The sequence below is a fragment of the Ochlerotatus camptorhynchus genome, unplaced genomic scaffold, assembly GCF_037179485.1.
Source record: "Ochlerotatus camptorhynchus isolate MF236.1 unplaced genomic scaffold, CSIRO-AGI_Acam_v1.1 ptg000434l, whole genome shotgun sequence".
NCBI lineage: Eukaryota > Metazoa > Arthropoda > Insecta > Diptera > Culicidae > Ochlerotatus > Ochlerotatus camptorhynchus.
In genome coordinates this window covers 11,417,491-11,430,402 of record NW_027040920.1, presented here as the reverse complement: position 1 = coordinate 11,430,402, position 12,912 = coordinate 11,417,491, and the positions used below count along the sequence as shown (strand labels likewise).

General features: G+C 39.2%; 1 protein-coding gene across 1 annotated transcript; it reads right to left on the bottom strand.

Moving 5' to 3' along the window:
• Nucleotides 1-10,923: 10,923 nt before the first annotated feature.
• On the bottom strand, nucleotides 10,924-12,595 carry Fsn (F-box synaptic protein). Its single transcript, XM_065234469.1, has 4 exons — nucleotides 12,135-12,595; nucleotides 11,900-12,066; nucleotides 11,633-11,830; nucleotides 10,924-11,567 (listed from the first exon to the last, which is right to left on the bottom strand). The coding sequence occupies exons 1-4, from the start codon at nucleotides 12,449-12,451 to the stop codon at nucleotides 11,473-11,475; spliced, it is 777 nt and encodes a 258-aa protein (XP_065090541.1). The 5' UTR covers nucleotides 12,452-12,595; the 3' UTR covers nucleotides 10,924-11,472.
• Nucleotides 12,596-12,912: the final 317 nt, after the last annotated feature.

Here is a 12,912-nt window from a genome sequence, read left to right as displayed (position 1 = left end):
CGGCCCGCTTCAAGTTTGGACAAAGTCTTCGCATCCGGCCCACGGGTTGTTCTATTCTCGTTCATCTTTGACAGGCGAGAACTAAGAATCATGTTTGCGGATTTCGGTAACAGCTTCTGAGACCAATATGCAACTTCTTGTGTAAAAATGTGGAAATCCGGGTAAGAGCCAACTAACCGAGATAAATTGATATAATTGATACCTATAAAACATCACCAAAATGGGTACAATTCCAAATTTTAACATTGCTTACACCCTCTTGGAGCAGACAGAAAATTATCAATGATACCGGATGTAGTAAGTATGTCACGGTACTAACTTTACATACATGCTTATTCTGGTCAACTCAAAATTGAGTCGAATGTACTCATCTCAGCGGCAAGTAGGGCTACTCAAAATTGAGTAGCCTTATGTTGACTCACTTTTGAGTAAACGACGTTCTCACGTAGACTGAGTCAAATCCACTCAGCGATATTTTCAGTTGCGGGGAGTGTTTTTGTTTTGATTTTTATTTAAGGAAAAGGAAATTTCCTGCTCCGGATTTATTCTACCGGAGCAGAAAATGCTTCAACACCGTTTCCCTAAGCAATTCCTTCTTACCTGAAGGCATTTCAACCGGTTTTGAGTAACTTTTCCTATGAAGTTTCCTCCAACATGGTTGGAATTTTTTCTAAGTCCAGGATTTTGCTGACTGAGTGGCTTTTACTCAGTTTGACATTTCTCGTTTACTCAGTTTTTGACAACTCGATACATCGGACGAAAGTGAGTACGATCGACTCATCCGGTGAGTAAGCTGAAGTTAGCGTGTACATCTGCAGGTAAGTGGGGTAAGTGATATCAAGGGAATTCTTAATCTACCCGATGCTAGTACTTTGCTGTCAAAATCATCATCAAATGAAAAAGAAACTAAACAAAAACGTTTGCTTCTTAGATTACTAAACGAATAATTGTTCGCAAACTTCAAAGATTTGTTCCCTAATTGGTTTTTTCCTAGGGTGGGACGTGCTGTCAAATCAGCCTACTGATCATTCTTATTCTTCTTCTTCTTCTTCTTCTTCTTCTTCTTCTTCTTCTTTTTCATTCCTTTATTTAACGTCGGTCTCTGTTCCGCATTCTAGTGCCAATCACCGACGGACATCGATTGCCATCCATTGACGGCAATCGAATGTGCAGGAAGGCACCTTCCACACCTGCGTAGGATATCAACACAGAAAAATCCCACCGACCTCGGCTGGGATTGAACCCAGACCCATTGGGGTGTTAGAAAGCAGTCACGCTTACCACTACACCACCGGCGCCGGCTCTGATCATTCTTGTATGAAATTGGTTCCAAACGTAAACAAACCCTGTAGGTTTCTTATGGCTTGTTTACGTTTGGAACCAGCTATGCGAGGTAGGCGACGATTGTTCGTATTTGACAGCCACCTCCCCCCCCCCTTGTTTTTTTTTCACTTTTGCCTAACTTCGACCTTTATAATGCATGCTTACCAGTGTGTGTATGCATGAGGCACGAAAACATTAAGTTGTGCTTGCGTGCTGTGAAAGCTTTACCGATGAGGAAAGCCAGGTCTTTGAGCCAGTTGATTCAATATTCTCTAATATGTAAGAGCCCTTCTCTTAAGTGTTACTTGTTACCCTGATTTGAGTGAGTTCAGTGATAAATTGCTGGATGAAATGGAAAATTTTCCACTTGAAACTGTTAAGCATAAAACCTGGAATCAATCTGAAAACCATTACCAACTATTTGATATTATTGCAAATTCACCTGAGGAGTTTGTAGATAATTTCAGCACCTTACTTATTACAATTCTATTGAAATTCCTAAATCCACAGGAACAAAAAGACCATCTGTTCGAGTTAAAATCAAATCTAAAACCAAATGAGGCTATTCTTTACGCAGATTTTGCAGAAAACTTCAAAATAACAACACAAAACCGAGATTTAATCGCATCATTTTGCGATAAAAATTGACACTTTTTACCCGTTTGAACTCTACTACAGTGTAAATGGGGAGTTGCATCATAAAACTTTAATAATTATATCACCCGTTCTCGGGCTTAACTACGTTCTTGTACGCTGTTGCTTCAAGGAATTGTTTGATTTAATGAAGCTTAATCTTGTGCAAACTACAAAAACCTACGTGTTCACTGACGGAGCAGGAAGTCAATATAAAAATAAGTACAATATTACAAATATCACATACATTAAAACTGATTTAGAAATGGACGTTGAATGGAACCACAAACGAAGTGACAGACTGGCGAAGAAATCATATAAATAATGTGGTTCGCTGTAATAGAATTTTCTTAGAAGTTTGTACCATCAGCCATCAGATGGGCTAGTATTTTTGTTTTAATTTTAACAAAGTTGATTTTGTATGCAATGATCTTTGACAGTGTGCAAAGAGTGTATCATCATAGAGGCAACAATCAATACGAAACTAACGATTTTAAATTGGCTCACTACTTGACTAGCCTATTGGTCCCAAGCAAACGATTGACGTTCCCCATTCTTGTCGAAATTCTACTACTACACAATGTTTGTTTTGATTCACTATGAAAGTTTGACAGATAAACACCCCTATTCTGTATTTCGTTTCGAACGAAATTCTCATACAAAAAAATATTTTTTTTGTATGAGAATTTCGTTCGAAACGAAATACAGAATAGGGGTGAAAATGAGGGGTTAGTGGATTTTCCTATGTTTCGAGGGGTGAATCGATTAGCTTGGGACCGACGAGAGTACCAGAGCTGAGCCAAAAAGTTGAGTACGTTATTTCGGAACTTTCTAGTCTTGGAGTTAACTCTATGATAGAGGTAACTCTAAGACTAGAAGGTCCCGAAATAACGAACTCAACTTTTTGGCTCAGCTCTAGTACTCTTTTCAGTCCCAAGCTAATCGATTCACCCCTTGAAACATAGGAAAAACCAATAACCCCTCATTTTATCTGTCAAACTTTCATAGCGAATCAAAACAAACATTGCGTAGTACTAGAATTTCGACTAGAATGGGATACGTTAATCGTTTGCTTGGGACCAATAGGCTAGTCAAGTAGTGAGCCAATTTAAATCGTTAGTTTCGTATTGATTGTTGGTAAATCTAAGACCAGAAGGTCCCAAAGAAAAACTTTTTGGCTCAGCTCTGGTACGCTCTTCGGTCCCAAGCTAACCGATGCACCCCTCGAAACATAGGAAAATCCACTAACCCCTAATTTTATCTGTCAAACTTTCATAGCGAATCAAAACAAACATAGTGTAGTATTGGAATTTAGACCAGAATGGGGTACGTTAATCGATTTGCTTGGGACCAATAGGCTAGTCAAGTAGTGAGCCAATTTAAAATCAATAGTTTCGTCACCGACAAACCGACATGAATGACCATAGCAAAAACAATAAAATTTCTGACCAAAGCACACTACTGACATCTGACTCCGTGTTCGCGGGAAATATTTAGCTAAGCCATGAACCCGCATGCAAAAGTTATTATTTGTTTCGTGACTGATCTATTCTGGACAAATTATTTTAATCTAGGTCAAAAAATCCTATGGTTTTGACAGTTCGGATCACTGCACATTTAAATCGGCCGTTAACGATTTTCGGGTATAAGTCAGAATTAAGTGTCATGTCGGTTTGTCGGTGGTTTCATATTGATTGTTGGTTCTAGTGTTGTCATGTGTTACACTGAAAAATTGCTATAGCAGGTTAGTCACCAAAGTTTTCGAGCCGCTCCGTCTATCACTTCGTTTGTGACTAACTGGCGAAGAAATCAATTAAAATAATGTGGTTCGCTGTAATAGAATTTTCTTAGAAGCTTGTGCCATCATTCACCAGATGGGCTAGTATTGTTGTTTTGATGTGAATAAAGTTTATTTTGTGTGCAATGATCTTCGACAGTGTGCAAAGAGTGTATCATTTTGTCATTTGTCATTTTGAACCAAAACATTCTAGTACATTTGGTGAAAATGCTAGTACAATCCAGTAGTAGCAACACTACTTGACTAGCCTATTGGTCCCCATCAAAACGATTAACGTACCCCATTCTAGTCGCAATTCTAACTACACAATGTTTGTTTTGATTTGCTATGAAAGTGTGACAGATAAAATGAGGGGTCCGTGAATTTCCCTATGTTTCGAGGGGTGTATCGATTTGCGTGGGATCAAAGACAGTACCAGAGCTGAGCCAAAAAGTTAAACACGTTTCTTCGAGACTTACTACTCTTAGAGTTACCTCTATGGTAGTACACGGATAGAAATCTCCTTATACCTTTTGGCAAATTTCTATTGCTGATTATTCATAAAATGTATAAGTCAACTAATAAGCAGATGCCTTGCAAAATGTTAATGAAGCTCATGTGTCAAATGAAATGTCACAAGCGGTCACACATACCTTTTATGCATTCTTATAGGACCTATGTGGTTTGTCTTATGGAATGTATAAGGTTGATGTTTTGGCAAAAATGTATTAGTGAAACACATGAATAAAATAATTGATTTTCGTTTCATATAGTAGTGTTGCCATGTGGTACACTGAAAAATTGCAATAGCAGGTTCGTCACCAAAGTTTTCGAGCCGCTCCTTCTGTCAGTTCGTTTGTGATGGAACTTTCACGCTAGCTCCCACGAGAAATGTCCATGCGATGGAGTGGCCAGAACCAGAGGTGGCAACAGTACATATCATTTCTATATTACAAGCAAACGTTGGAGATAGAGAATAGGAAAAATGTTGTAGCCCATAATTTTTAAAACAGTCTATTGAAATTACATTTTAGCTGTAAGCTTGCGTGTGACAGTAAATTTTCAACTCCCTTATTTACGCATACTTTTAAGTTGTTTAGTATTCATTCTTATCTTATAATTCCATGCAATAAACATCAAATAAATGCTATAATTAGCCAGAAATCAGCAAAAATCTACGAAAATTTTCTGTCGCCTGCAGAAAACAGTTTAGAAATGTCATGACATTTTTTTCCGTTTGCCAGTTTGTATTTGTATTTCTTCTCTAAGGTCATTGCGCAAAATATCCAATGTTAAGGATAAATCGTTAAACTCCAGTACTCGTGCCACCACTGAACTATAAAGCGTGCTGTGTATAAGTACCTATTAAGTTTTGTCGCCCAGTTACTAACAGATGCATCGTCGTTCTACGAATGGGCTGTTGAGCATCAAGGCAACAAAATGGCATTTGCTTACGTTAAACAAGAGGATTACGAAGCAGCTTCGGTTAAATTCCAACTTCGGATGGAAAATGTACACAATTTAACTCGAACATAGTGAAAAATACGTTTTTCTGATAAAATCCGAAATAGCGGCCAAATCCAATATGGCCGCCAACAAAATTTCCATTCCGAATGAAAGCCCTACCTTTCCTCTTCATAATAACGCGCTGTTTGCAGGAGGGCTCTATATGAAATTTCAAAGATTTTTTTTCCTTTTCTTTCCGTTATTTAACGTCGGTCTCTGTTCCGCAATCTAGTGCCAATCACCGACGGACATCGATTGCCATCCATTGACGGCAATCGAATGTGCAGCAGGAAGGCAGCTTCCACACCTGCTTATGATATCGCACCCATTCAACACACATACACATGGGCCGGGACCAACGGCTTTACTTCCCTTCCGAAGGAAGACGTGACCAGAGATTTTTATGCCTCAGAAAAATCCCACCGACCTCGGCTGGGATTGAACCCAGACCCATCGGGGTGTTAGAAAGCAGTCACGCTTACCACTACACCACCGGCGCCGGCTAAATTTCAAAGATTTAACATGATGAATATACAAAGAATTGCTAGAAATTCAACTTTTTTGAAAACTGTAAGACCCCTTGGCGAGCGAGGGGTCCATTCATTTGAGCAAAGGAAAGTGGTGATCTCATTATTTCATCAGTGTCGACCAATCAAGCGGATATATTTAAATATTTAAAGAACATGTGTCCATGGCGGCCAGGTTTCAACGAGAATTACTCCGTTGTAAGATTTGTTGAACGGTTACGTGATCTGTGTGAAAACGGAATGTTTTTCGATCACAAATTAGCATTTTTAATGAACTAGACAAAGTTCTAGATTGATTTTAGAGTAGGTCCTAACTCCATTTTTCGATCAAAGAATCGATTAACTTTATTCTGTTTCTACCGCAATCTGAGCGATGGATTTTTAATATAGACACATGCAATCAAAAGCTCAAACCTTGAACTGTTGATTGCGTGTATCAATATTGCAAATCCATCGCTCAAATTACGGTAGAAAGCGAATAAAGTCAATCGATTATTCGATCGACAAATGAAGATAGGACATATTCTAAAATCAATCGAGAGTTCAGAATTGAGGGTGGGGCAATATGCGTCGTGCGGTTTGGTAGCTCCTTAACAGTCGTCGACGTTAAAATTGCTGTTAGGGCCCATGCATTAATTATGTCACGATACATCGAGCAAAAAATTATCCCCCCCCTATCGTGACGTTTTTCCTATACCTAATGCATTGTTTGTCACAAAATCTTAGACCCCCCCCCCCTCCCCCCTTAAAGCGTGATATAATATATGCATCATCCCTTATGAGGTAAGTAAAACAGGAGTTACAGATAATGGGAACAACGGCGCCGGTGGTGTAGTGGTAAACGTGATTACCTCTCACCCCAGCAGGCCTGGGTTCAATCCCAGTCGGCGCCGCCGGGATGTTCTGAGGCATAACATCTCTGATCACGCCTTCCTTCGGATGGGAAGTAAAGCCGTTGGTCCCCGGTTCATGAGTTGATGGGTCGATAGGTAGGGTCCAGGTGTGGGAGCTGCCTTCCTGGAACGTCGGTAGCATTGGTGCTCAGCACGGAAAACAAGATCGACGGAAAAAACAAACCAAATGAAAAAAAAAAAGATAATGGGAACCTTAAGCTGGGTTTAAACAGGGCAAGTCAATTGATCAAGTCAGTTGAATTCAACTGACTTGAACGCGAATTGAACGTGTAAACCATGCCATTCAACTGACTTGATCAACTCACTTGAACTGAAAAAAGTTGAACCAGGCTCAACTTTGCAAGCCAATTGAATTCAACTGAGTTGATCATTTGACTTGCCTAGTCTAAACCCAGCATTATAAAAGTGTTATAGTTTCAACCTTAATTTATACTTCCCGCAAAAATAACGTACGATAGCGCATAAATGTATGCTACCTATACGGACAGAAATCCCCTTACAACTTTTGGCAAATTTATATACACGCTATTTTAAAACTACCCACATTAGGGTAGAATCCACCAAGATCGGTCAAAACTGAACCTACCCAAAAATGGGTAAACTATGTTGGGAGTGACAAGTTGACAAATTGGCAACATCGACATGAATCTGATCAACTTTGTTCATTTGTCAACTTGTCACTCCCAACATAGTTTACCCATTTTTTGGTAGGTTCAGTTTTGTCAGATCTGGGTGGATTCTACCCAAATTTGGGTAGTTTTGAAATAGCGTGTAGACTTCTCTGACGTTTGTGAAATGCACAAGAGTTTAGTGCAGAACTTGGGGTAAATAATAAGTATTAGTGCAAGAAAACCTTTGAATTTACCCAAAGTTCTGCAGTAATACATGTACAATTCACAAAAGTCAGAGAAGTCTATTCGCCTTGACACCAGTCCCGAAGTGACGTTTCTTCACACACATTTTGACAGTTCCTTATGGGGTTTTGCACTCCAACGCAGAATAAGAAAAACTCCGCCATGTTTCACACATAGACTGACAGTTACATATGAGATTTCTCCATAGGAGTAAAGAGTTACAGAGCTCTCGTCAACGCCAATAGACTTCTCTGACGTTGGTGAAATACACAAGTATTAGTGCAGAACTTTGGGTAAATTATAAGTATTAGTGCAAGAAATCCTTTGAATTTACCCAAAATTCTGCAAAAAAAATACTTGTGCAATTCACAAACGTCAGAGAAGTCTATTACTGATTATTCCGCGGAATCAACAGCAATAATGAACGGAATAACAAACATCGCTCAAATCAGTGCGCGGAATTGTGTGCATTGTCAGAATATTTTTCAAGGCAAATTAATGATTTTTTTTTGCACTGATATTTTGAAAATTTAATCTTCTATTTTTCAATGAAAATGATAAAAACCTCCTAAATGATACATTAGACAGTGTTTTTTGTATCCTGATTATCCTTGTACAGTGATTTTTTTACTCTCGCCATGGGTGTGCGGAATAAGTTATTAAGTTCCTGCAGCAATTGTGAAACTGCCCCTACGACCTCTCCTAAGTGTCACAGGATGGCTGGACGTTTGTTAGTTATCATGGAAATTCAGGGATCTTTTGGGAAGTTTCGTAAAATTTGGAGAGTTCTGCGAATTTTAGATCAGAAAGAATCATGAATATCAGGAAAATTTAGAAAAGTTTAGGACAAATTTTAGAAAAATAGTGGACACCTTCAGAGAGATTCCCATATTTCAGCGAAGTCCAGAGAAGTTTAGAGAACTTCAGAAAAATTTCGGAAACCAGAAGTTCCAAGAAATTCACGAAAGTCCAAAGAACTTGAGGGACCTTTATTACAATTCTATTGATTTCAGGGCAATTTAAGAACATCTTCGGGAGAATTGTGAAAACTTATGCGAGGTTCGAAAAACTTCCGGGAAGCTTGTAGAACTTCAGAGCAGTCCCATTAACTTTACGAAAATTGACGGAACCTGACAGAAGCTTCGAGGATTGAAAGAAGTTCCGAGAATTTTCATCAACAGACAGATTTCCTTTTCGGAACACATCTAGTAGATTGTTTACCCTTGATTTGTTGTTCGTCGATCTTGTTTTCCGTGCTGAGCTCCGACACCAGGGAGGCAGTTCCCACACCTGGACCCAACATGTCGACTCATCAAATCATGGACCGGGGATCACCGGCTTTACTTCCCTTCCGAAGGAAAGCGTGATCAGAGATGCCTCAAAAAATCCCGGCGGTGCCGACTGGGATTGATCCCAAGCCCTTTGCAGTGATGCTTACCACTACACCACCGGTGCCACTTATTGTCCACAACTGTGTAGACACTTGCGCAGTACTGACCTAGGTAGTTTCATTAACTTCAGAAAAGATACAGGAGCTTTCAAGAAGTTCGGAGAACTTCAGGGATATTTAGGGAATTTAAAGGAAGTCCAGACTACTTCTCAGAAGTCGACAGAACTTAGAAATTGTGGGAACATTGAAAAAAAAAGATCCAAGAGGGCAGTTCTGATAACTTCAGGGAAGTTTCGAGAACTTGAGGAAAGTCCAGACTTTTGGCGTGGTTTGACAGTTTTTTTACAGGTCGTGAAAGTGAGATGAGAATTTTAAAAAAATGGAAGAAGGAAGTTAATTTCTGGGCAGGTGAATTGCGAGAACTTCAGGAAAGCTTCAGCAGCATCAAGGGACATTAAAAAAACCTCAGGGTAGTTCCATTAACTTCAAGTAAATTTCAGGAACTTTAACGTAGTTCCGAGAACCTCAACAGGTTTTCGATAACTTCAGTTCGTAGAGTGCATCAGGAAATTAGCGAATGCTGGAGCAGTTCAAGGAAAGTTCCCTAAACTTCAGATCAATTTCGAAAACTTAGAAGAAATTACTAGTTCTGAAACCTTCAGGTTAGTTCAGACAACTCCTGAGAAGTTTAGAGGATGTAAGGGCTAATGTTACTAACTTAAGAGAAGTTTAGAGTACTGGGAAAATCAGAAAACTTTAAAGTATTTACATTAATTACTTGCAAAAAGTTCCGAGGAACTATGGAAAATCCCGATAATTTCAGAGATGTTCCGAAAACTGGAAAATTGCATGATCTTCAGAAAAGTTCCATAAATTCCAGAATGATTTCCGGAACATTAGGCAGGTTTCAAAAACTTTGGGGAAATCCAGAGAATTATTTTTTAGTTAATTTTTGTGCTTTTGAAGAATGAATAGAGGAAAGTTCAGATCTTTAGCGTAGATACAATACCTTCAGGGAAGCTCCGATTTGTTTGTTTTTAAAAGTCTACTCTATCAGGGTAGTTTAAAGATCTTGAAGAACTGGTTCCTATAAATTCAGGGTAGTTCCATGAATTTCAATAAATTTCTAGATTTTCAGCGACAATCTTGGAACCCGCGAATTTTAGGAAAATTAGCCTTAGAGAAGGCGAGATAATTTAAATGAAGTTCAAAGATCTCCAAAGAAGTTAAATCTTCAGAAAAGATAAGGAAACTTCATAGAAGTTCAGCGTACTTCAACGAAGTTCCGAAAAATCCAGTAAAATTAGGGAATCCTACATTGAAGTTCCGAGTATTCCCGTAAAATAGCGGAAGCATCAGAGAAGATTCATGAATATTAGAAAAAAAAATGCCGACAACATAAGAGAAGTTCCGAAAATATCTAGTAAATTTTGTAAACTTCAGGAAAATCCAAAGATGTTGACCAACGTTTGTGATTTTAAGGGAAATTCCGTAAGCATTCTTCATGGAAGATCAAAGGACTTCAAGACAGTTCTATTAAACTCAAGAAAATTGTGGGAAGATATTCTGCGCATATATCTTCAGGCAAGTTGAACGATTTTTAGGGAAATCCAGAGAGCATCGAAAAGTCGAATAAAATTCACAAATTCTTAAAAATCTTTACATACTTGAAGTTCGGGGAAGTTCTGAAAATTTCAGAATCTTTAAGTCCTATCAATGAACCCCCCATCTCCACTCTGAAACTGATTCAAATAACACTACTGGTTTACGCTTCCTTATTTCCATTTATTTGCATAAATAATATTACAATAATAACTGTATATCATAATAACACGATTTTGGAATGCTAAGACATTGAACTTAGTCTATAAATGCAACCGATACTCTTTGGCGAACTGAAATTCATTGACTATAAATCAATACTGAACGTTTTCAAATAAATAAATAAAATAAATAAATAAAATAAATAAATATGTTACATAATCTAAATGAGCCTCTCAATATCTATCATCCTATCGACTATTGAAACCATGAGTATACTAACTTAACAAATAAAAATGCCGAACTAGACACATAGAATGGAATGATCGGTGCTTGTACTCGTAAATGGCAACTAACAAAGCATCGTCCTTAAAATGGCTATACAAAATCTCTTCCCTCCCACACACTAAGTAATCTCCTGTCGCTTTCATCGTCATTTTATATATCAAAAAGAAAAACTATGATAATCTTCATCGTAGGTAAAAGAGAGATTGTTTCTGACTTGGTTTCTGGTTACTGACTTTTGCTCTGACATTTCCACACTTACCGATTAGTAGTAATCGGTTGAATTAGTCGAAACACCATTCTGCTGGACTAGATTAAACAGGCGCCGTGTATGTGTGGTTGTGTGTGTTTATGAGTGTGTAGTGTGCTTACTGGCTTGTAAGAGTATCATTTGCTAAATCCTAGAAAATTGGACGCGGACTTTTGGGTGTTTCGATCGCTCCTGGCTTTCGTGATGATTTCAGTCACTAGTTTTGCGTAGGTTTATAATTCGACCTGCTCCCTACCCGTCCAACGGAGGGCCGAGGTAAACCATCGATATTTCCGTGTTTCCATATACTGCTGCCACCGTCGGGTAGAATACTTTGTCTGGTAAATCTAAAAAAACAAACAATATCCCAATAAATCTAATTCGAACATCAGTAGAGCAACGCTTTGAATACCAGTAAAAGCCACTCCTAGAAATTCGTAGTTCTTCTCAAAAGAAAGCGTATTATCGTCGCAGTCTAGAATAACCCGGATCCTTTCACCAACCTTGTACTTGGGCGCGTTGTTGAGCAGTGGATAGATCCCGTGGGCATCGCCATTGTGAAGCAGTAAATTATCTACCAAGTTCCAGCCCCAGCTTTGATCGTCGGCCCCTGGAAGAATTTACAAAAAAAAAATTACAAAATCCCCCCAAGAATATTGTTTTCTTCAACCCTCCTCACCTAGTAAAGCATAATAACCATGACACTGTATTGCTGCATCCTTCGTGGCAATCCCTACAACAGCAACCGTCCCCAGGGGCCCTTCCCACCTTACTTCCCATGCATGTCTCCCATGTTGGAATCCAATCTTCCCGCGGGAACCATCCGTACTCTGTGCCACTGGATTCCTAACAAATAAACAAAAACAAAATAACCCATGTTAAGACGTCCATCTTCTAAGCTACCACTATCCCACCTATGGAGAGTAAATCCATTCGGTTTGATGTACACATGCCGACTACAGTCGTACGGATTCCAGGCGTGAAAGAAGGCTCTCAACTTGGCTTTGTATGTCGGCACTACCGAGAGCAGATCCGTTTTAAAAGCGTCCGGCGATAGTTTCTGCATGCACTGTGCCCTCCAAACCTCATTATTCTCATCGTTTAGGAAGCGATTCCAGCTCTTGCATACCAGCGAGCTGTTCCGCAAATCCTGCAGCTTTAGGTAGGAGAAAATCAGCTCCAGAACATTGTCCGGAATGTCCGGAGCGTACTCAGCGAGGTCGTCATCCATCGGTTGCTGCTCGGGCGGCTGCTGTGGTTCGACTCCTAGTGGTCGAGGAGCAGGAATTTCCCGGTTCTGGCAGCTATTTCTCACCACTTTCAAGCACTAAAAACGAAGGTAAATTTTCAGCTAAACATTTGCAGCGATGTCCTATTTTTTTCTTCCTTTGTTTTGACAGCTTGGTCGAGAAATTTTTTCGCAGTTTTCGAACTGTCAGTGGAAAACAGGGCGGTCCGGAAAATGTGTTGGACTTTCGAAATCATATGATTAGTGACCTGGCAGTGCTGCATGGGACAAACCGAGGGCAATGCTACACAGAAAAAAAGTTGTTGAATATTACATGCTGCAACCAGCGCAATCCATCGATTGTGTAATATAACGTTGTACGATGTACATCGATTTTGCGAACAAAATTACATGCATTGATGTAATATTGTATCTGCTTTTTGCTATTACATCATTATTTCATA